Source organism: Esox lucius, chromosome 8 (assembly GCF_011004845.1).
Source record: "Esox lucius isolate fEsoLuc1 chromosome 8, fEsoLuc1.pri, whole genome shotgun sequence".
In the NCBI taxonomy this organism is placed as follows: domain Eukaryota; kingdom Metazoa; phylum Chordata; class Actinopteri; order Esociformes; family Esocidae; genus Esox; species Esox lucius.
In genome coordinates, this window is record NC_047576.1 from 10,084,550 (window position 1) to 10,108,903 (window position 24,354).

The window sequence follows — 24,354 nt, forward strand, 5'->3', positions numbered from 1 at the left end:
TTTTTGGAGTTCCCAGCTCTCTTGAATGCACTGGAGTATGACATTTTCTGAATGAACATTCTGTTTTTGTAAATGCAACATTACTATAATTAACAACGCACCTCAGCTATGGGGTAAAAAAAGAGGAATACATTTTGTTTTAACTAAATGGCAACCAAACTAGTGACTACAGGTTATTGTTAAAATAAAGCCCAACACTGGACATGCAGAAACATTTCTACCAATGGCGAGGACATTAACTACCAACTCATTGACAAAATAGATCATTTCACACGCAAAATTACAAAATAGTATCGGATGAGTCCAAAGTATGTAAATGTAAGGAAAAGTTTGTAATACACATACTGGGTTTGAACAGTGTCAAAAAATATTTATTGTCAATTCAGAGGAATGCTTAAAAGAAGTTACAAGTAGCATTTTGAGGAAAAAAAAAAGTTACAAACATCAAATATACTTTTCAATGTACTACAACTATAGAAAAAAATCAGCGTCAAACAAATATTTTGGAAAAAGCTCTGCAAAATATTTATTGTTAACCATTCTTAAGATGTGCATGTCCATATCAATGCATACATTTCAGATTTTTCCATAATCACAGACACAAATAAATATGGGGCAATCAGTCGTGTCCGTACTGTTTTTAAGTTCCAAACAGATTCCTACATGGTGTCACACAGTTGCAGTTGGAGCATACTGCATTGCCAGTCGGTCAAATTCATTCTCCTAGGGTAGGAAAATATGAACTATTAACACATAGTACAGTATAAGTCTTTACCAATGACACTTGTGCATAGAAATAAACTGGTATATCGTTCTTGAACAGTACATGATCTTTCAAGGTTTATTTACATTTCTATTTTTGGGTAGCTAGGTCTACTGAAGTCTATGAAATTAAACTTTGAAACAATTTTGAAATGCTCTCAGACTAGATATGCTGCATTGCTACTAATCCAACAATTTAAATGTTCTTCAAAGACAAGCAGAGGTTAACTGACTGGTGTACAAGGAGGAATGCATTGATTACCTTGGCCAGGTAATCTCTAAGGAAGGGGTGTGCTCTATGGGCATCTTTTAGCTGAGAGAGATACCGGTTGGTAACCTGCAAGCAGATGCATAACAGATTACCGTTAGGAAAGTTGATATCAACAAACGCATTCTTTAATTATTAGGTAATCTCTGTCAAAACTGACCGAGTTATAGAAAACCCTGACTGAATCCAACGATTACTCTGACCTTCAGTTAAAGAAGCTAGTAAAAATGATATATATAAGCGTAACATCACTGAAATCTAGCAAAGAGTTACATTTTTACAAGGCTTCTTCTTTTGAACTATTTTCGTCATTACTTATTGACTTAGAAGGGCACTTAAGGTCAAGATATTTTCAGCCAAACAAACAGACCTCAGCTGGTGAACCATCTTAGTATCTATGAAAACCCTGATGCACCCTGTCAAGTCCCCGCAATATAGTTCCAAAGTCTCACCTCGGGAGCTTTGCCCAGGTGCTGAGTCAGCACGATCAGGTTGATCAGAGTCTCAGGGTGGCTGCTGTCCTGTTGGAGGGGAAAACATACTCGGTCTCATATCTGAATGAAATGCATCACCCAGCATGCAGCTTAATTCATCCCTGTTCACACGACGACTGCATTAACGCTGTATTCACATCACCTCAAGCAATCGCATCATCTAAACAAGAGTGAAAAATGCCCCACAGTAACTGTTTGCATAATGATTTATCCAAGCTTATGTATTTCCTTTTACCCATCTCAGGTCAACTGGTGTAACATAATATGCACAACACATTTAAGCCAAAAAGCCAGTATCCATCAAGTTCCTCCTTCAACCCCCACCCAGCACAATCCTTTGTGAGTATTGCATTAAGAGTTGGAAAAGAAACAGAGGGTCGAAATCTACATTAACGGAAGAGAAAGAACATAAGATCAGGCTGGAAAGTTTTAACACAAAACTTAATAAAAACATGTACTCTTAGCAATGATTTTGTAAATTAAGCAAGATATTTCGGGTTTTGTTCAGCTGCAAACCAAAGAAATACATAAGTAGATTCCAAACTTTGTTTTAACAGTATTCTGTAATAAATTTGCGAATCATTCTTATTTAGGCCACGACTGTATAAGAGTGCATTTGAAGTAATGACCTTGTCCAGAGCCTCCTGGAGAACTCCTTCTGCTTCCTCCCACTTGTTCTGGGCCATATGGCAGGCAGCCTGTCCATTCAGCAGGAGGAGAGTAGGGGAGAACTTATCCGACATCTCCTGAAAGATATAGTAAGCATCCTGCAACTTCTCTCCTCCCTGTAAGCAAGAACAAAAAAAACACTTGCATCAGAAATGTATTTATTTTTTATTTTTCTGATCGTCAGATGAAATATGGAAGCCGAGTCAATTCGGACTGACTGACGAATGATAGCGCATTAAGTTAATTTGAGTCCTAAAGTGATGACTACTTCCCCCATTAAAAGTGGCGCTCTCTGAATACTGAGGCACTTTCATATGAGGAGCATTCCACAGTATTCTACCATAACAGGCGTACACTCACAACAGCAATATTGACCCAAGCCATGGACAGTTGGGTCAGGGTGGCATCTTCGTCCCGCTCCTGCATCTTTTTCAGCTCTTTCCTTTGAATGACAGGTGTTAAAATGAGTACACACACCATATACAACAAACCCAAAATCATATGGTGAGTACCTTTGGGTCAATTCACCTCATTTGGGGCATTTAAAGAGAAGCTATGTGGAGCAGTTGGGTTGGAAGTTAAACTACTAACAAATGGTTTGGTTGAGAGCTGTAACACTTCAGTTGTTTTAGCATGAAGTTCTGAACCAATTTGAAAAAAAGTAGTGGTTTATACTGTTTCTAATTTACATTTATCTAAATTTTAATTAGCAAGAGGGAGCGGGCCTACAGCTCCACCTTGTGGTCACCTTGGCAACAAGTAGACCTGCCTTACATAAACTGTTTTGAGCCAGTAGATGAGCTTTTTCCTCTGGGGATCTCATGCAAAATATAAATAAATAAAATACATTTATTTATATTATGAATCATATAATCATATATGACATATGATTAATTTCATTAAAAACGTTTTGTACTAAAATTTCTCCGACCCTAGCATCACAATGATTTATTTAAACATTTTCATTTTTTGCAATGCAATAATTTTTTGGGGCTATTGGAAAGACTTGCGGTTAATCAAAATATTTGGCCTACAAGATACTGCTGGGCAGGGCCATTTGCCTATTACTTTGGCTACTATGACTATAGGAGCATAGGATAACGTCAACACAGGCACACTGCCATCTCAGTCCCCAAATAGCAAACCGACTGAAGACTAATGGAAGATTTATAATCACAAATTACGATAATTGTGTTAAAAGATTGGTGTCGCAGCCCTCCAATAATTCCACACCCTTATAGAATCGATATGCCAAGTTGCACAGCAAGCGTGGTGGATTGTGGGTAGCCGAACTCCCTCATAATACATTACACCGGTACATCAGAATTCAAAACATCTTAACTTTTTGCAGTTAATAAATCCTGTGAAACATGATAACTATGCCTAGAATATATGCTGAAGTCAAACACGGCAAACGACAGTGACTGCCATGCATTTAGTTTGATTACATTTCAGCAGGAAAAATGCTTGGAACATAAAATAACGTTATTAGCCAGTTCCCATGCTTTTAAATTTAATGGTTCTGTTCCGGAACACTAGAACACTTTAGTTCTGTTTCCGTTCCAATATCCTTTTTAATGATTTTCCAGTTTTTCCAGTTCGGTTCCCTGGACTTGTTCCAAACCATGATGTGAAGCAGACCTACCTTGCCAAATCCACACGGTCTAAACTCAGCAGAACCTGAATGGTCATTGCCATGCTGAAAAGAAAAAGAGGACATTGATGTACTACATCACACATAATAAAATGTTTACTAACAAAAATAGTAGCGTTGCAACAGCCAGTGGAAATGTCCTCATTGATTAGTTAGGTCTAGATGAGACGCAGCATAAAAAGGAAAAACAAGGAATATAAAATGTTGGAAGCTGTGCCTACACCAGTGAAGAATAACGTACAACCCCAGTCTCCTGAACTAGATAACCGATTACGTAAGAATTCAACCCACATTTAGTAAAGGCACCTTCGACAGCAAGTACAGCCATGAGTAACTGCCAGTTACTCCAGGACATTGAACATTTTGTTTCAAATCTTCTAATGCAACTTTGACTGCATGTTTGGGATCATTATCCTGCTGGAAGAAGAATCTTCTCATAGTCCCAGGTCTCTTGAAGAACTTCAGCAGGTTTTCATCCAGGATGTCTCTACTTCTTCAGCATCCATTTTGCCCTTTATCTTCACAACTTTTTCCAGGTCCTGAGAAAGAGAAGCATCCCCATAGCACGATTTGGCCACCACACTTCAGGGCTAGGATGGTGTTCTCTGGATGGTAGCCTTGCTCCAAACACCAAACTTAGCATTGAGGCCAATTTTGTCTCATCAAACCATAGAATCTTGTCCCACTTGGTCTCTTAAATGCATACTGGCCAATTGTAGCAAAGATTTCATGCAAGTTGTTTTCAACAATGGCTTACATATAAAAGCCCCTTTAGTGAAGAACCTAGGCTATTGTTGCAGCATCCACTGTCTCCCAGCTCAACAGTAGAAGACAACTCCTTTAGAGTTACCATAGGCCTCTTGGTGGCCTTCATGACTTGTACCCTTCTCACAGATACTTAGTTTTTGACGACAGCCTTTCATAGACAGTTTCACAGATTTGCTACATTCGATTTCTAAATAATGGAATTTACTGTACTCCCAGGATATTTAATTTTAATATTCTCATATTGTATCCCTGATTGGTGCTTTTGAAGACTTTCAAGACTTGCTTTGAACATCCCTATATTTTCATGATGTAGTTTTGGTAGAAGCTGCACTAACCAAGTGTGAGATCTCCCAAAGACAGGTGTATTTAACTTGACATTATGCCAAACACCTTAATTGCACATAGGTGGACTCAATGTGGACTAATAATAATAATTATATATTAATTCAGAACAATTTGCACTCTCCTTTCAGTTTGCTGCTGCCAATGACTGGAATAAGTTGCAAAAGACCCTTATGTGAGCTGAATCCCCCATTTCTATCTGTATCTGTCCCCCTGTATTTATTTAAATGTAATGTTTATTCACCTTTATACATACTTTTTACACAGTTTTTCTGTGTACAGTCTTGTCTTGCATTTGAATGCCTTGTTCACAGTTAAATAGATGAATCCATGATCAAAACCACCATTTGTTACAACCCTAGTAAACAATATCCTTGGATGTCCTCACCACTCCAGACTTTCTCCCTGATGTAGAGTCCTCAGAGCAGCATCTGTGTTCATCTCATGGTAGTAAATGGATGCAGCCATCAGCAGAAAGGTTGTGTTGGCCACATCAACACTCTTGGCCATCTTCTTATCAAGTTCAGCCACAATGGCATCCCTGCACAAAAGCAACAATAATATTGTTACCCCAGCACCAGTAGCCAATAACAAGCACATCATCTAAGATCTGTTCACCATCCGGGATAGAAGTGGATTTAGACCTTTTGCCCTCATTGGAACGGTACTCAGCGAACATCTTGACGGCCTGGAGCTCTGGGGACGAGCTGGCCTTTATGTCATCCATCACCACTGCATACTTCCTCTGAAACGCAACAGAATGTGTTACCTAACTGCAGATACTGACTTAGTGGTACTAAAAATGACACTCATTGGAGTAAGGAATATACAGGTGTATACTGAGTGTATATGTGCAACCAGCGGTATAGTTACCTGGGCAATATAGGCCCTGTAGAGAAACGTATCTCTTTCAACCTCCTTCTCGGGTGTTGATGGCTGCAAAAAGGAAACGGTACTTGACGTTGTTTTACGTTTTACCATCAGTTAAATTGTCACTTCATCTAGCGAACTTTTGATGATTAGCTAACACAGTCACTAGCTAGCCAGAGACGGCCGAGACTATATCGTTACACTTACAGCGAGATTAGAGGAAGACTATGACAATATGAGGGTTTATCATCAGATACTTACCTTAACCTTTTGGGCTTCATTGATACATTGTTGATAACTGCCGATATAATAAGCATTTTTCACATCGAAAAGTTCATCAACATCGCCTTGTTGCGCCGCCATGTTGACTGGATGACTTCCTGGACACGTAGCACCGACGCGTCATCACTGTACTGGGGAGAACTCATTGGACAGATTTTTGTGTTATGTTTTATGTATATTTTTAAAGTATACTGTTACTACTCAGCAGTCAAAATAACTTATAAAACAATACACTGAAATTATATCAATATGAAAAAATTAAAAGAAAGAAAAACGAATGAATTGGAAAGAATATAAGTATATACTATATACCACAACGTATACACTCTAGACCAAGATTCATGAAATAATGACGCCACCAATACCAGTCAGACCCAATGTGAGTAACGGATCTCTGACAGAGAACATTTCCACTTTTAGTGACCATTCTGTTCAACCCTGGACAAACTCCTCGCCTATCTTCCCCAGAGACTCTACTGACATTATCAATGTCCTGAACACTGTGGAATGCATCCTGGAAAATTGTACTCTGTATGCTTTTGATGTCGCCAGTCTATACCAATGTCCCCCACCAGGGCGGCGTAAAGGCTCTCAGTCCTACCTAAATGCACGTACTGTATATTCTTCCAAGCGCTACAGCTGTACTTTGTACTTGGATAAATTGCAGTAACTTCGAACTTTTTCCTCTTCAGACACTTCTTACAGATGAAAGGGACCCCAATGGGGAGCATCATGACTCCTAACTAGGCTAACATGTTTCTAGGTTTGTTTGAAAGACAGGTGGTGCAAAATCCAGAAGCTTACCCTTTTCTCCCTAATTTCTTCTGTACTTGAGGATATTTGGATGATATAGTCCAGGTATGTAAAGGGACTCAGGAAAAACTATTTGAATTCCACACCTCTCTACTCTTCCTGAATGAAAGCACTGATACGTTGTTTATGCTGGCCCACAACTAATGCACATTCTTGGACAAGGTTCCAGAAGCACACTACAAATGTGGACAATTTGCTCAATCTAGTATCACATACAAATGTGATTCATTCACCCACCCCCACACTGGACAGAGATTTAAGATCATGGGCCCGATTATTTGTATTTGTACTAATGTTATTCATCTGTTGAAATGTCCCTGTGGTCTGTCTTTACAGAGGTACAACTGCAGTTGTTTCAAAATCCATATCAGTGAGAACTGCAGCAAATATGGACAGGGGAGGACAAAAATACTCTGTTGCTTTTCATTTTGTACAAGACAGACACTATAATCTAATTTAGATATATTGGGATAGAGTGTTAAGATGTCATGTAGGGGAAAGGATATTTCATGAAAAACCCTTCAAAGAGAATCCTATGTTTATAATGTGGTTTTTTTCACCTCCTGTCTCAGGAAATGATGTCACAGAAACCAGTCTATATCAAATCTTTCAGCCCAACTTGGGATTTATTGCCCAATGAAGACCTAAGTGTCGAAATATTGAATCTTTAATATAACAGAACCAGCTGGAAGTCAGTAGTTCTTTCATCCAAACAGAAGGTTAAACAAATAGAGTGGAATTGTTTTATTGACTTTAACTAAGAACAGTCAAACAATTACTTTATATATTTCATATGCACAATTTACAGAGGATGTGGTTGCTCAAAGAAACATCCTAAAAACTTGCAAACATTGGCCAATATTGGAAATGACAGCTTGTCGGCTATCTTGATTAGCCATTGCTGACACATGCCAGTTCTGATCTTACAACGCCTGGATACATATTCAGAGTATCAGCAATAGAGGATGCATGCCTATATTTGTCCTGTTACGGAGAGTGTGAGGGCCTTAGGGAAGGTTACAACCATCGCCGTTATAGAGTTTGTGAAGGCTCAATTCTAAATGGATGCAAACCCAATGTATTTGTAGATTTCTATAGGATTTGATTGGTATAAATAATATGTTGACTTGCCTAGGTTGGAGCCATGACCAGCTTGCTTACTCCGATAAAACCCTGTCAGTCCTCCACATGCGCAAATGGAGCAAAGATGCTCCATGAGCATAGTGGCATCATGTTAATTCAGAGCTTGTGCAATTTCACACAAAAGACTCAAATGGTATGCCTAATCATATAGGGTGGCAATACTTGGCCCTCATTCAGGGTGGTTGCGGTTGGTGGGTGTCCCTTTGGTTGATGCCTGGCAATGTGGGTGGATTGATTTCCTGCCTGTTGGGCCCTGTCCGGGGCCTCCCCCGGGTAGGGCCACAGTGTCGCCGGACCCCCCTGTCTCAGTTCCTAGGTCTTACGCTGCTATATTATTGTGCTGGGCGTTTGGGTCAGTTCTCCTTCCCAACAAAGTTCTCCTTCTCCACTATAAATCGTTGTTGATATGATGAATGCATTTCTGAATTTTCCCAGTCTTCTCCCGTTTTAAACTTTAGGAGGACATGAACTCCTGGTCCATACCTGCGGAGTACCTGGTTTGGGGGTCCTGTTGCTGTCCCTGTCCTTGTCCATCTGGTCATATTTCTGACCTTCCTTTGCACACGTTTGCTTTGAAATAAGCTGTCAAATGTTAGCATACCAACATTTCTGTTGGAATTTGTGTGTGCTACCATTTGCTACAGTAACTCACTGGTTGCAGAGTGACAGTATTCAAACACTACACTAAAGGGCGCTCCTGAGCAAGCTTTTCCCAATTGCACTGCAGCTTTCAGATATGCGGGTGTACACTGCAACTCTAACCGCCTCACGGATGAAGGCACGCTAACTTGCTATGAAGAAGAAAATATGCAAAATATGCAATAATATTGTTCAGAACTGGACTGCAGCGTAAGCAATGAACGTGAATGCTATTTATTTTCTTTATTTTTTTACGTAATGCATGCATTTCACGTATCCGGATCAAATGCTTATTATGTCTTCAACGCTTTTGAGTTAGTTATTTTTCTTCTCATTCAGAACATCACAAAGAAAGCTTGATTGTTTATAACACTTATTCACAATGAACAATATATATCCGGAATTCCTGCTAAAGCTGTTCATTCATAGACTGGGATAAACTGGTCACTCCAGAAAACATCCGCTATGAACACCTATTAACCCCTTCACCTCCAGTATGTATGCGTGCGTGTCCTGCTGTTTTTACAGCAGAATGTCATGAAAAAATATCAAAGTCTACTTAGCGTCTGCAGAAGGGTTTACGTTCCTTTAATTAGGTCAATATCTTATCTGAATGATTTATGATGAGTAAATAATTGTGTAGTCTAGGTTACTAGCCTTATTGTTCATGATATCCACTAACTTCCCTTAGATCCTGCTCATTGTTCCCGCAATGCCATTTCCTTTGGGAAATTCACAACCTTGGATTTGGGGACGAGATGTGTATGAAAGCCTACTGGAAACCAAATGGGGGCAGGGAAGGTTGAAATTTTAACGGGCTTTTCCCACAGTATGATTGGTTTGGTGAATTATTCCTAAGCTTTACCATTGGTCTACAATAACATCAATCCCTAACTTTCAAAGTCGCTCAAGTTTGAAACTTTTTGTGAGGAGGAGTCAGGTTACAAACTCCTGTAACCGATCTCAACGCGCAGAGAAGAAAACACTATTTCAATTATTTACACACCAGTACCAGAAGTACAGATACACGGAAGACAACTGAGAAGAGCTCTTTTTCTCGAGTGAAAACGAAGATCCAGTTAATGGTGCTGTACGTGGACTTGCTATGGGTTGCCATAGTGAAATTTCGAGATTTTGCCTAGATTAAATTGTGAAATTGTTCCAGTAATCCTCCGTCCCTTTGCTCACACACCCGCATCCGGTTTTGTTTGAACGAAAGGTAAGTTCTGCAGAAAAGGTTTAGCCAGTTGACTGATAACATCTAAAATATTGACGTGTCTTTGAGAAACATGTAACAAACAAAACGTTAGCCTAGTCATTTGAAACTACGGGAGTAGGCATAATTGGCCCTGTTTGCCCACATAACCAATAGTCATTAGGCTAATGTCATTATTCTTCCAGTTCAGTTATTAGCCTATTATAGAATATTGATCTAGTTTAGAGCTATACTATTTAGAATTAGATGAGTAGTTCTTTATGTATGTTCAATATTGTAGTTAGGCCTACAATTGTTAATTTTTAATGAATGTTGTAGCCTCATTTCTGATGTGTATGATTTCATCTTTACAAATTGAAAATAAATGGTTTACAAGTAAGTTTGTTTTCATGGAATAGTATTTCCCACAGGTCTTGTGTCTAGTGTTTGTTTCAAGTTCCTGTCTTGCATTTCAGTCTCCCCTGTATCATGTAACAAGCTTATTAGTTAGAGATTATCTTTTTATTCATCTACTCTGATCATGCTTCTCTTAATATTATTTCCTGCGCCAGTCATAAATAAATACATTTTGAGTGTTTGAATACCCTCTGTGTGTATTTTGGCAGGTGGTAGGTAACCATTTATCCTATAGAACTAGTTTCTATACATTGCAGCTCTAGTGTCTCTTCTGTAATTAAATTATTTATTGTTGGCACCCATTTATATGTGTGCTGTTGCTGGCCAGGCAGTTTAGTTACAGCTACACTTTGGTTTGCTCGGCTAACTGAGAACTGATGGAGGTCCACTGTCCAAAAAGCCAGCTCCATTACTGCAACATGTTTTTCATGATTTCTGCCACTCAAGCACTGCTCGACACGCCTTCTAATCCTTGAAGAGAGGGAAGGTAACTCATTGATAAGAACACAAAGGTGTTCCACCCCGATTTACTAGACTGCAAAGTTCAGTTGGCCAGCAACCTCAGCTGTTACCTAGGAAACTTGAAACAGTCTGCAGGTCCCTCTGGAAGGGCAGTAAATCCTCCCTATACAGTGTAGTGAGTAAACCACATACGACAGATTAGAGCCATCTGACACATGATATAGACTTCAAATCTATTCATTTCTCATTTTAAGAGAGGAAAGTGTGACAGGGGAATTATGTTTGGATCCATGTATCTTTGAGTCGATTATTTGACCTAAATCTCCTTTGCGTGCTGTGTTCCCTTTAAGTCCGTGTGGGGGTTCTGTCCAAGTGAGAGTCATGTATAACTCAACCTCCATTGTCTATTGAGCTGTTGTCTTACCCCTGTTGTAGATTGTATAACTTTAAACCTCAATATTATGTTAATGTACTGCCTAGATGGACACCACTGCCATGTCACACGTGTGCATTTTATTTGATAGTGTCACACACTTGTTCCTTCAACTCAATTATTGTCCACCGTTTCTCCTTCTCAGTGTTTGAGTTTGGCCCTTGAGCCCTGGCTCCTGGAGCACCAGAGCAGGCGTCTCTAACCCTGGTAGTTTTACTTTCTTCTAATTGGTCAAATAAATTATTAATCTGTGATCCATTTTATATCATCATGTTAATTATTAATCCCAAAGAAGTGTCTTTCTGATCTGAGAAGACTAAAAAAGGGTGGTTTGTGAGTGAAGGGACTATCTTCTCCTTAGGCACTGTGCACAACCTCTGATAAAGTGTGGGTGGATGAGAGAGCGACAACACATGCACACGTAAAACTGAGTTTCCAGCAGTCATAGGAACCGCTGTTATTACGCAACAGCTAGTTTATAGAATAGTAGAGGGCAAAACACAAAAACCTGATGAAAGATTACATTTCAGCTGCAAGTAATCCTGATTGATTCTGTAAATTACCAGGCAGAAGAAATGTTTTATGTGTCAAGCCGATAGTGTGGTGATCAGTTTAGACACAACTCAACAGGGATCTGTCTTACATAACCGTTTTGCGTTATCTCTTATTGAAGATAGTATCTCCACAATTTTCTCCTGAGTTCATGTTTTGTGTGCATCTAGGCTATGAAATCTGAATTATAAGCAAGCCACACAGCCTAAGCCTTTATAATATTAACTTGAACAATATTAACCCTTGTTAAAAGTAATGTAGATACAGTATTGCCAAGGGTTTTCTAGTTCTCCCACCGTATCCTTTGAAGTTGTTTCATAGAAACGACTGGTCTGTCTAGTTTTGAGTTGCTGAGTCGAGCACTGAGAACGGATGGGGATTCGTCTTCCCAGGTACTTAGGAGAGGGGTGGGGCCTGAGGCTTAGGGGAAGGGACAGAGAACACCAGGTGTATCCCATCACTAGTTCTCTCTCACCTGACAGAATCAGACTAGCCTGACAGACGGGTAAACCTTTGGTTCTGGGGCCATATGCCTGGCCAGCGAATCTCCACAGACCCCCCTCTAAGCCCCTCACCACAGCCAGCATGGAAAGTCTTAAGGCCAGTTTCTACCTGCAGGAGGGTGAGTGTTTTTGGGCATACAGGCCAGTCTGGGTCCCTGCCTTGCATATGAGTCCGATTGTTGTGATTCATTTCAGTGAGCATGTGTGCCTTTAGCCAACATGCTGACATTTTTGCCTGGCTGTTTTGCCCCGACTGGGGTCTTGTCCTTTAAAGCTCTTTTGATTACACCGCCCCGTTGTTGGTTTAGGTAAATCCGGTTTGTATGACAGCAATTTGTGCCTCATCCTGTGTGCTTACCCAGCTCAAAGAAAACTACCATTAATTGCTTTGTTGTTGTTGCTGGAGTTTTTTCTGCCTGAACACACCGTAGTGTTGTCACCGTCATGTCTCGTTCTGTCTTCAATCCATTAAATCAGTGCCAATATAAATAGTGCTGAGATAGGAGAACGGTTTGGCCAAGCTTTCCCTGCCTGGCCCGCTTCGCACAGCATCTTATATTTGGCCAGAACAAGTCGCACTGCACAGTTACAAGGCAGGAATCCTTGATAGAAAAGCATTTCATCATTCTAAGCGCTTGTCCCAAGGGGATCCTTTCATGAAGCCTCTCATCTCATGAGAGAGAGGGAGAGAGGGAGTAAGGAGAGAAAGAGGACCCCTCTGCATTTCTGATTGCCAGGAAGAATATGTTGTGTCATTCTTTGGCCTTTGAGTAAAACTACAGAGTATATATCACATCTGAAGTGTCAGGATTAATGGAAGTGAGGGACAGACAGTGTTTTCCTGTTTATACTTTTTCACATAGGTATTAGTCATACAACAGCCACTGACTTCGAGACAGTCTTCGTTCTGACAGGATGTGAATTTAATGAGCCTCTTGAAATTCACCCTTCACTCTCCAGGCTCTGAAAGGTTTCTTTTTTAAAAGCAGATCTGTTTTTTTCACATTACAGCAGAGAGATTTTGATTTCTTTGCAGTGTCGGGAGCTGTAATCTTCTCTATCCTCAAAGCATCTTTGTTCAGATCGATATTGACACAGTGTGATTGAATATAGCAGGCAAAGTGGTGGTTTTTACATCCACTGATAGAGGAGCATAATAACACTCTCTGACGGTGTTGCAGGGGGAGCTTCTCTGATCTCTGACGTGGGTACTCCCTTGGAAGGAAAAAGCCTCCTGCTGACACTCAAAGGAGAGCAATTGGTATTCTTGCAGAGACAATGCAGAGAGGAAGGGAAGTTGCAGGCTGTCTTTATTTTGCTGTCGCCTGTTGGTCGGTCAGCTGTTATACAGTAGTCAAACATTTGCAGATATCACTTGGTAAATACGAGCAATTATCCAACCACATTCAGGATTTCAATAAAAGTTTGTTTGGATATTGTTTTTGTGAAGTTGTTAAAGGGGCTTTCATGAGTTTCTTTGGTAATGTCATGTATTAGTGGTGAATCTGATGTTTCTCTTTTGTAAGTGCTGACATGAGACAAACTAAGAGAGGTACAGGTCTACGCTCAGTTTGCCTTCCCTAACGCGTCACCCTAACCCTCGGAAAGTGAAATGGTATCCTGACATTCAGTCAATGTCAGGCTGAACAAGGGCGGGGCAGGGCTGAACCTGAATCAGCTGCTGATGCTGTAATGTCTCGGGCTCAGGCTCATCTGAATGAGAACATGCACGGAAATGCAAAAAGACGTGAAAGCCTGTGGCCCCCTGACCCACTGTTTATTAGCTGCCACAATGTGCTGAAGCTTACTCTGAGTCATTGTGCTTTGGCAGGCAACACGTAGACCCATGTCACAAAACACAGAGAAATACAACACACCGAGAGCTTGCTGCTAACCTCTCCAGAAATATGCACATGCACATCCTCACTCACAAACCTCTGTGTGCTAAATGTGGATTCAGCCGGTAGCTAAAGAGACAAGAGAGTCCTGTCATTGGCTTAGCAAAACTGCAGTGATTCTCATCACTCCTACATGGTGATGTCATACGCTTGTATTGTGTCTCTGGTACTTCTATAATTCCGTTTGGCAGGAGTCTGTCATTTCCCATGACATCATAGATCTGCTAAGAGATGGTGACTTGTAGAGATCATCACACTGTCAGACCTTCAACCAGATCACAAAGTAATCAAATGTGATTACCTGGCAGACGTTTGAGTGGCACAGTGTTGTTAGGCACTATATCACAGTGTTAAGGCCACTACACATCTAGTTGGAACTAGGAGGCTGGAGTGGGGGATGCATATTGGCCTTGTGTCATTCCAGGTGGTGACTGCCGATATATTCTTTGGCTCCACACGTTCTAGCATCTCTAAGTCAACGGTGTTCGTTAGCTGTAGGGGCTTTCTCCTTGATGTTGTCCCAGCTACTGTCAAGCTGAGCAAGCTGTTTGGAAACCGCCTGAGTTTGTCTCGCAAGACACGCATCCTGATTCTTGTGAGCCCGTTGGGAATTGCTGCAATCCGCATGTGTAATTTAAGTGTTCAATCGTATGTACTCACACTCTCCTCTTCCTCCAGACATCAGTATGGACTCATTCAGTACTAAGAGCCTGGCTCTTCAGGCCCAGAAGAAGCTGATGAGCAAGATGGCCACCAAGAGTGTGGCCAACCTCTTCATCGACGACACCAGCAGTGAGTTGCTGGATGAGCTGTACCGCGTAACAAAGGAGTACACGCGCAACCGAAAGGAGGCCCAAAAGATCATCAAGAACCTCATCAAGATGGTGGTGAAACTGGGCGTCCTCTACCGCAACAACCAGTTCAGTGGAGAAGAGCTGGAGCTGGTTGAGTGCTTCAGGTTAATTATACTCTGGGATATATATATATATACACACTATATGCTCAGTATAAGATAATAGTCCTTGATTAAGGGTAGTCAGCTGTTGTTGAGCTGGAATTTGAGCAGGTTTTCATTCTCGCCCCGTTGATGATGATGATGATGATGATGATAATTGTGTTCGGCTGGAACAAAAGATGTCAGTGGTGGAGAGTTTTTAACCAACCAATGTAGGTAAGCTGTTGTCCTTAACAGCAATGTCTACTGTCTTCTGCACAGAAAGAAGGTCCACACGTTGGCCATGACAGCGGTCAGCTTCCACCAGATCGAGTTCACATTTGACCGGAGAGTGATGAGCGCCATCCTGAACGAGTGCCGTGAGCTGCTGCACCAGGCCATCAACCGCCACCTGACGGCCAAGAGCCACTCGCGGGTCAACCACGTGTTCAACCACTTTGCCGACTGTGACTTCCTTGCAACGCTCTACGGGCCATCTGAGGTGTACCGCGGCCACCTTCAAAGGATCTGCGACGCTGTCAACAGGATGCTGGATGAAGGCAACCTTTGACCCCTCCTCTGACCTTTGAAGCCTTATCTGATGGTGTGACATCCAACACGGGGCTGCCTTCATGGCTTTTTATTTTATTTTGTATGTCGACATTTGACTACTTCTGGTGTTGGTTTTCTGTGTGTCCCTTCAACATTACAGTACAACACTGAAGGATGCCCCAGGCTGGTTAGACCAAAGTTTCTTCTAAGTATCTATTTAAGGGAAAAATACAGACTTCTCCTATGAATGTGGAACACAAGCTCATGTGAATCATTTCTGAGCACTACTAAAAATGCTTTTACAGCAAAGAGAGGACAATGGTGGATTTGAACCCACTTCAGGGCAACCATTAGAGATGTGGTTGTCAAAGGCAGGAGGGCTGCTTGAGTTTAAACAGGCGCTGTTATTTCTTTATTTTTTATTTTTTTTATTACAAACCAGTAATCACTTTTACATTCTGTGACTTCTATAACCTAAGAAAATATGCACTTGTTTGGATCAAAATACTGCTATAGTCTACTTTGTCCCTAATTACCCCTTTTTTGTAATCTAATCACACAGATGAGTGTTTGATTTGTCCCACGGGGCTAAGAACATTGAGGATGTGAGTGGTGCTGTGCGTCCTTGTTGACACTAGCTCAGCTCTTCTGAAACCACCACCCAGAAAACACTCAGAAGTGTTGTAAATGTTCCCTGCACAGTCAAGAGACTCCATGCACATTCATGCCTGGAGGATATGGGAAAGGGAAGCAACCTTCTATATGGTCAGGTTTTCTTTGCAGTGCCAGGCTGGTTAGTCACATAGCACAGGGACAGGGTATTATAGATTAGAGCCCAGACTAAAACAAAAGCTCAGTCCCTTCCATTATTCCATATAATTGCCAGTAAAAGCCTTCCTATCCACTCCACTCAAACACTCCAGACCCATTTAATGTGATTGAGATTCCCATCTCTGCTCGATGCAAGTCCTATTTGGGAGTGAAGTTGTTTTTTAATGAACAATAGTTTGGATTGTAATATACTACTACCCTGCACATAATAGATGATATATAGACCTAGCAGTGTTTTTGTATGACTGGGCCTGTCTAAGAGACTGTGCTTGAAGCCTCCATTATTTTCAGTATATACCTGTGAGAGGCTGCGTCAGGTTTCTGATGAGTGTTGTGTTCTCCAGGATATGTGCTTTTCTTACTACTCTGTCAGTGTAACCTCCATTATCTCTGCAGCTGCAACTTTTGCCAAAGACCGGGAAGGGAGAGATGAGCAATCCCTGCAATCCTGAAAAGGACTCCCTAACGTTGCGTTGGCGTTACTGATAACGTTATCAGAACGCACTTGATGAATAAAATAACTGTTTTAAGATTTTATATTGAATTCCTGTCATGATCCCCTTCATTTGCTTTGTGACTGTATGCCCTTGTTGGGCTTCGTTTTCCTATGAATGGGGGAGCTGAATGCTCACAGGACTGGAAAATTGAAGTCCCAGAACACTTGCGATACCTTTGTACCTAAATGTCAAAGATACCATTATTCTTGGTCTCAGAACCTCTCAGGCTTAAGTCTCCTGTAGCTTGTGCTCACGACTCTCTAAAATCAGAATGAATCAATGTCAGAGGATTAAATAAGGACCAAATCAACCTTATTCATTTCATATTAGCTTACAAAAGAACATTAAAGTCATGTTGTATTTTTACCATGGGATAGTGAAGTTTTTTTTATACGTCGTTGTACATATGTTTGTTGTTTTACTGTCTTCTCTTAACTAGATATGACAAATATATAAATGAATACTCCTTTTTTTTATGTGTGTGTTTGTCTTTCCTTGATTAAGCCCCAGTTCCAAATGAATGCTGAAAATCTAGATCAGATCATCTGTAAATGGCTAACCTGGATTGGGTCAGAACATTGTTTGGCTAGTGTATGGAATGTATTTTTACAAATTTTTGAACGGATGTGACCAGGTCAAAGTTAAAGGGGCAGGCTAATAGTGTGGAAATCAAGTATTTCCCTTCAGCAATGATCGAGCTGCAGTAATACTTTACCTTTGGTTGTGAACTGAAAATTATTTTATCATCCGGCACATGTTTGATGTATGATTTAATGCACAGCTATTGGTTTTGATAATTCCCGAAAGACAAATCAGGATGAATTACCATTCAAGGCATTTTTTAAATGCCTTTGGTTCCTAATTAAAGAACGAATGTTCAGACTTAAAAGGGTATTGATAAGCCCCCAGACATTTTAAAAATCATAATTATCATGAAAAGAAACAAAAATGTATCTTAGTAGGAGCATAAGTAGACACCGAAGATTAGCATGAATTGGGTGGCACACATTTCTAAAGAATTCTGTAAATACCAATTTAAGTTCCTTCTTTTTCTCCACAATGTTCCTTGCTTCAGTGGTTGGGCAATTTAAACTTCCTGACTTTTACCCAAGTAGATATTGTCAACCTTGAAATATTTTGGCAAAGAGGTCTGCTTAACTAAACAGTGTTGGCCTATGAAGACTATTAGTCAGTTTAGTTCACTCAGGCTATACTACTTAATACGTATGAATAATCTCTTCAAACAACAGACAGACCAGGGCATCTAAATTAAATACATCAATATAGGTTTTTAAATGGGAAATTACCTGAAGATGTGAACGCTCATTGAATCAAACCCACATTGCCGTATTAACGTACAATCTCCTTATCCAATGGTTAAATTAATTCTCAGAATTGTATTAGGTACTGTATGAAATCTTACAAGTACCAGACATTTACCTTACAGTTATGCTCACATTTTTGTGTGTCACAGGATGAATCATGTAAAAATGTAAACATTGCTATGATGGGTCTGAATGGATCCAAGCTCTAAGTTTCATGCATATGTTTCTTTTTTGGAAGTAGATCCAGGGTTAGAAAACTGCTATATTTGCTTTTCTTTTGTATTCCCTTCACATCTAGAACTCATAGCCTCTCATTCTGTATGCTTGAAGAGGCTCTTCCCTCTGGCAAGTAAAGCTATGAAAGTTACCTGGGACTTGGGAGCCTTTCAAACACTCTGTCTTTTCTTCCTGCTCTAGTGAATTCTCTGTGTGCACCTGACTGACGTGATATTTCAAAGATGAAAGCTGGGTTTCCAAAAGAATACAATGTTAAAAATGCACAGAAACAGACTGAAACATGTTCCTCCACACAGTGGCAAGACCTCAAGCCGGACTCAGTACTAAGAACTGGCAGTACTTTAATGAGAACTGAGGGACTTAAGTCATTTAGTAAACATTTTTTTTTGTTGCAAAATCAGATTCTCCACCAAGCACTTATGTAACGCTTCTCTCTGATCTCTTTGTGTCGTATAAACTCAGACAGAGGTTCAGCCAGGATGCATAGCTTGTCTTCCGAGGCTCTGTTACGTTTTTATGCCTGTAAAGTTACAGTGGCTCCCGATAAGCACGCATTACCATAATGTAATGGATGGAATGAAGGTCTCTAACTGGGCTCCACCATACGTCGACTGCTGTTAGACGAACAACAGTGACAGGTACTTATTATTCCACATTGACTTTAAAATGAGCTACCATTTTGCATTTCGCAGCCTGGACGTTATTAATGGAACACACACAGTGGGAGGGTGATTGTTTGAAAGCAGAGAGTTTTAATCAAAGGTAGCTGCATGATGACTAAAGTCCAGCACATAAGAGCCCTGCAATCCAGTTGTGTGTTTGGGTGCGTGAGAGGGTGAGCTTCGGGGAAGATGGGGAACGGAGTGATTTTACAGCAGAGGTGTTCGCCGAAACAAAGGAAACAGTCATTGGAAACAGCTGGGGCATGGGAGAGTGTAAGCCATGTTCAAGCAGAGCTTTAGATGGATTAATGCGGCCCCCTCTATTACTTTCAGCGTTTTCTGTTATCTACACAGCAGCGCTCAGCTAAGCACATGCGCTCTCATTTAAGAAGGAATCTTTTTACCCTAGAATGGGGATTACACCCCCCCCCCCCCCACATCCCTATGCATCTATGAGTAAACGAGTCCAGTCGTAATATGAATGCCATCGTATTTCTCCATTCATTTTTTTATTACCACCGAAGGGGATTCCTCAGGAGTAATGTGTTCCGCTGAATAAGCGTGGCGCAAGTGCCGAAACTTCCTGAGTGACAGCCGGTGTCAGTGTTCCTGAGTGACAGCCGGTGTCAGTGTTCCTGAGTGACAGCCGGTGTCAGTGTTCCTGAGTGACAGCCGGTGTCAGTGTTCCGGAGTGACAGCCGGTGTCAGTGTTCCTGAGTGACAGCCGGTGTCAGTGTTCCTGAGTGACAGCCGGTGTCAGTGTTCCTGAGTGACAGCCGGTGTCAGTGTTCCGGAGTGACAGCCGGTGTCAGTGTTCCGGAGTGACAGCCGGTGTCAGTGTTCCGGAGTGACAGCCGGTGTCAGTGTTCCGGAGTGACAGCCGGTGTCAGTGTTCCTGAGTGACAGCCGGTGTCAGTGTTCCGGAGTGACAGCCGGTGTCAGTGTTCCTGAGTGACAGCCGGTGTCAGTGTTGACGTTGACTTTCAGTGTTCTCATTTAAAGGGGTGCACCAAGGCGGGAGTAGAACAGAGAATAAACAAGACACCTAGACGGCATCTCTGGGCTTGTCAGACACATTGCAACTAATCCAGACTGTTGCCAAGCCAAGATGGGATTTGAATCAAGCTGCAAAAACCTGCTGCCACTGCATAATTGGAGCAAATAGAAGTCAGAGAAGCAGAAAATAACATAAAACAACAAGAGGTGCCTCAGCTCCATTGGTGGCAGTAGTAAACTTAACGGTGTGGGGGAGGGATGTAAACACATGTACCTGGTCAGGGGTTTAATGCCTATGTAACTAACTGCTTAGAGCTATGGGTGCAGTGTCGCACAACCCCCAACCCCCCACACACCCCCTCCTCCTCTGGCCCCTTCTGGAATCCCGAGCTGTGTTTAATTGTGGACTGCTGAGCCAGAACAGGAGTAATCAGATGAACGACAGAGGGAGGCTCACGTGGAGACACAGCATATACCAGAGATTAAAAAACAGGAATCTTGATTGAAGTTCCACTAGTCTCCCTCGGCAAGCGGGCTAAAGAGATAGACAGATATAGAGCGAGAGAGAGAGAGAGGTACAGGGGGAGCGAGAGGTACGGCGAGTGAGAAAGAGTGGGAGGAAGAAAAAGCGAGAAGGGGAGACAGCGCAGAGTGGGCGGGAGGGGGAATGAGTGAGAGCGAGAGAGAGAGGGAGAGAGAAGGGGAGAGACAGGAAGCGTGCCACAGCAACCGAGCCAGAGATGCAGGGAGGAAGATCGAGCAAGAGGAAGACAGAGAGGCCCTGAGCAGCGGAGAGGCCAACAGGGTGACGTAGAAAGGACTACAGCGTGGAAGTAAAGGGAGAGGACTGGCGGAGCAGGAAAAGGGGGAGGAAAGACTGAGGAATACAATCAGAAACAGGAAAGGGGAAGAGTGGGTGGGGGTCCGAACGGAAGAAAGTTTCTGAGAGCGAGGGAAAGAGCGGGAGAGAGAAGTCAATGAGAAAAACATTCCACGTGAATGGCAAGTCCTGGAAGCCGCAGGAAAAGCCTTTTCTATAGGGAGTTCCTCTATGCCGGCCGGACAGTTTCCGTCATGTTCTCAGACACCTCAGCGCCTGGGGAGCACAGGGTTCTTCAGCACAGCAACCCTAATCTAAACCTCTGGTTCCACAACGGACTCGGGGCCCATCACAGCGACATGGGACTCAATGGGCAGTGCAGGCGGGTTGATGCCAACCCCATCTATTCCAACAGATTCAAAGAGGTAGGCTTTACAGCACAAGAGGCAACAAACAACACACATGAGACGGAAAGAACCGGTCCTCAGCTAAATGGACTGGGACTGGAGGCTAGGAGGCTACGCTTTGCCTCTCTTTATGTGCAGTCCGATTCGAGTAGTCAAGAGGGCCGCCCCTCCAGATGGAGCCAGGGCTTGTCTCCAGAGCTAGGCCTGAGACATACCATGTCTGGAAGGAGCCATTGCACAGAAAGCTCCTTTGTTGGGAACCACCGGCAAACTTTACCACACCCCTCAGTCAGGAAATGCTTGACAGGCACCGCCCTTGGCCTGGCTCCGCCAACTCAGTTCAAAGGTCAAGACGGCTGTAAAGTGCCTGCTTGTTTGGAAGACCAGCTTCAGGGCCATTCCAGACAGACCTGTCAGAGAGACCTTTCTACGTTCAGCTTAATGGATTCGGCAACAGTCACACAGGACCGACCCAGACACCAAAGTTTCAGTTCCACTTTGAGTTCCAAAAAAGGGAAAAGCCAAAACAGCCATAGAGATATGACTAGACCGGCAAGAGGCCCAGAGACCAGACTAGACAAGAAAGATTTGACAAAACCTGTGGAGGGTTACAACGGACCCAGCTGTCTACATGAGATCATCTTCTCCACAGAGATTCCTCAGAAAAATATGAAAGGTCCCACACCAAAACCCCAGCAGAGTCCCAGTAAGTCCTTTCCTACCACAGAGGACATCCAAACCAGGCCCCCCAGTGCCAACCAGGGCTCCAGTAGAGGGACAAGCCGGGCTGGGTCAAAAAGGAGCCATCAGAAGGTGGTTCGGGATCAGATTCAGAGAGTGGTGAAGAACCTGGAGGAGGTTCTAGGAGGCCTGAAGGACGTCCATCAGGAGATGAAAGAGGTAACATGTTTCTGTTTGACTGTACATTTCAGATATAGTACTTCTTTGTTGGGAAGATTTTAAGTTGTCCCTAAATGAGAGTGAAAGATATCATGTTATCATCATACAGCCTCCAAAATACTTCAGCTAGGTTCTTTGATGCTCCATTGATATTCATATAAACAAATAATCTCACAAGGGATTGTGAAGAGTAGTTGTGAAGTGGGCTAATCTGGTACCTCACCCTAAGAGCATTATTACAGTCCTTACAAAACTGTTGCTACCTTTACCGACATTTCTATGTGTTGTGAAACTCTGGATAACTGCTTGCAAAGTGTCCATCCACCACAGTGTGACAGTCTATCTATAAAATTGCAGTAAAAATTTTACTGCATTTTTAAATGGAGAAAGGAGTGTTTGCTATGCTCCATTTACCTAATGTATGATAGGGAAGCTTAGCGGTGGCATCTTCTCCCCTTCAGTCCTTCCACCACCAGATGCTGACCGAGGAGCAGCTGGAACTATTATTTTAATCCATTTATGGAAACTTCTGAGCCTTGCCTTATATTCCCATCCCATGAAAGAGACATGTAAATCGTCTCCTCTCACAGTATCTGGCTACAGTACTGTTCTTTACGTGTCACTCCGGCTCTGTCAGGTGGAAAGTCCAGCATCAGTGTGGCCGAGGTTGGGGGGGGGGGGGTATTGGAAAGAGAAGTAGAACGTTTTATAAACGTTGTGAAGTAACATCCAGTGATGCTGTTGTAATGGCGCTGGGGTAAATCTCTTCCCGGTCCAGGTGGTTGTGGGACCAACTTGAGTAGTTAAGAGAGAAAAATAATGCCACGCAACAGCACGACCGCACGACCGCACGCACGCACACACACACACACACACACGGTTAGGTCAGATCAAAGGTTTTCTCCAATCTCATTTTCTACCATCTCTGACCGTGAATCCTGATCCCACTCACAGGTGGTGCAGCAGATTGAGTTACTGACCTCGTCCATTGACCTGAGTGAAGGGGAGGCCAGCCCCAGCTTGCACAGTGACAGCAGCTCCACGTCCAGTTCCAGCGGAGTGGCGATGAGCAGCGGCCGCCAGAGGCCCGGTGGAGAGGAGGCCCGGCCGGGGGCTGCAGCTCTGTCCTCCCACATCAGGACTCATTTACCACAGCCACACAACCCTCCCTCCAGACCAGTCTGCCTCCCCCGCCAACCTTGTCCCAGTAAGAGTAGCTCCATTCGCCCTAACACTCCTGGGGTGTCGCCCCTCACATCAAACCGCACCAACCCACACCAAACCAACACCCATGACCTCTCAGTCAAGACCAAGAGCCCACATTACCCACACATCACTCTGTCATCCCCCAACAAAACCAGTCTGCTTTACCCCATTAACCCAAGATCCAGCGCTGCTCTCTATCACAACCTTGGGCTTTCACCCCACAGAGGCGTGCCCACCACTCACACCCCAGGTCCTTCTGTCACCCTAGAGACCCACACAGGGCCACACATGGGGGATCTCCCTGTCAGCCCACCCAGAGACCGTGAGACCCAGACCCAAGGTGAGGGGGTGATGCCAGCATCTGCTAAATCACCGGGGCTAAACCCGGGCCAGACAGCCCCACAAGGCCAAGGGAGGGTTCCAGGCTCTAGGGGCCACAAACCACCTCCCTACCCCCACAACAGACACTCAGATCGGGTGGCAAGTAAAGGCAAGGACCCCAGGAAAGCTCCCCCGTACCCTGTGAAGAGAAGACTGCTGTCCACCACGGTGTGACAGGAAGGCAGTTGGCTGGATAGACCCACAGAGCTGCAGGAGCAGAGGGCTGATTTAATGCTTTCCAACTCGATCCACAGCAGAAACTATGTTTCCACGGTGACGGGAAGCATCTCGGGGTAAGTATACAGTGCGTCAGCAAAGACCTGCTTCGTTAGTGCTGAAACCCCGTGCACCCCTTTCTGTCTGAATCCTAAGCGGAGGATAAGGGACAGCAGCAGCTTGGCTTGATGCAGACGCTCAGATTGACACACAACAGGAAGTGAGT

At 42.9% G+C, this 24,354-nt stretch overlaps 3 protein-coding genes across 4 annotated transcripts; 2 read left to right on the forward strand and 1 right to left on the reverse strand.

Moving 5' to 3' along the window:
- Positions 1–348: 348 nt before the first annotated feature.
- cope (COPI coat complex subunit epsilon) lies at positions 349–6,223 on the reverse strand. Its single transcript, NM_001304228.1, is given in 10 exon segments — positions 349–723; positions 1,025–1,099; positions 1,483–1,551; positions 2,154–2,309; positions 2,554–2,635; positions 3,839–3,892; positions 5,346–5,498; positions 5,602–5,702; positions 5,831–5,893; positions 6,089–6,223. Coding segments are annotated over 10 exon segments (909 nt in total). The 5' UTR covers positions 6,191–6,223; the 3' UTR covers positions 349–669.
- A 3,301-nt stretch (positions 6,224–9,524) lies between these two features.
- tnfaip8l1 (tumor necrosis factor, alpha-induced protein 8-like 1) lies at positions 9,525–17,025 on the forward strand. Of its 2 annotated transcripts, none has more exons than XM_010871467.4 (3): positions 9,525–9,923; positions 14,843–15,122; positions 15,381–17,025. In XM_010871467.4, exons 2-3 carry the CDS (start codon positions 14,851–14,853, stop codon positions 15,667–15,669), a joined length of 561 nt encoding a protein of 186 aa, XP_010869769.1. In that variant the 5' UTR covers positions 9,525–9,923; positions 14,843–14,850; the 3' UTR covers positions 15,670–17,025. The 2 variants fall into 2 exon arrangements, with proteins under 2 accessions (XP_010869769.1, XP_010869767.1); XM_010871465.3 differs by lacking the exon at positions 9,525–9,923 and adding an exon at positions 12,184–12,385.
- A 3,631-nt stretch (positions 17,026–20,656) lies between these two features.
- Positions 20,657–24,237, forward strand: LOC105011449. Its single transcript, XM_010871468.4, has 2 exons — positions 20,657–22,325; positions 23,280–24,237. Exons 1-2 carry the CDS (start codon positions 21,198–21,200, stop codon positions 24,084–24,086), a joined length of 1,935 nt encoding a protein of 644 aa, XP_010869770.2. The 5' UTR covers positions 20,657–21,197; the 3' UTR covers positions 24,087–24,237.
- Positions 24,238–24,354: the final 117 nt, after the last annotated feature.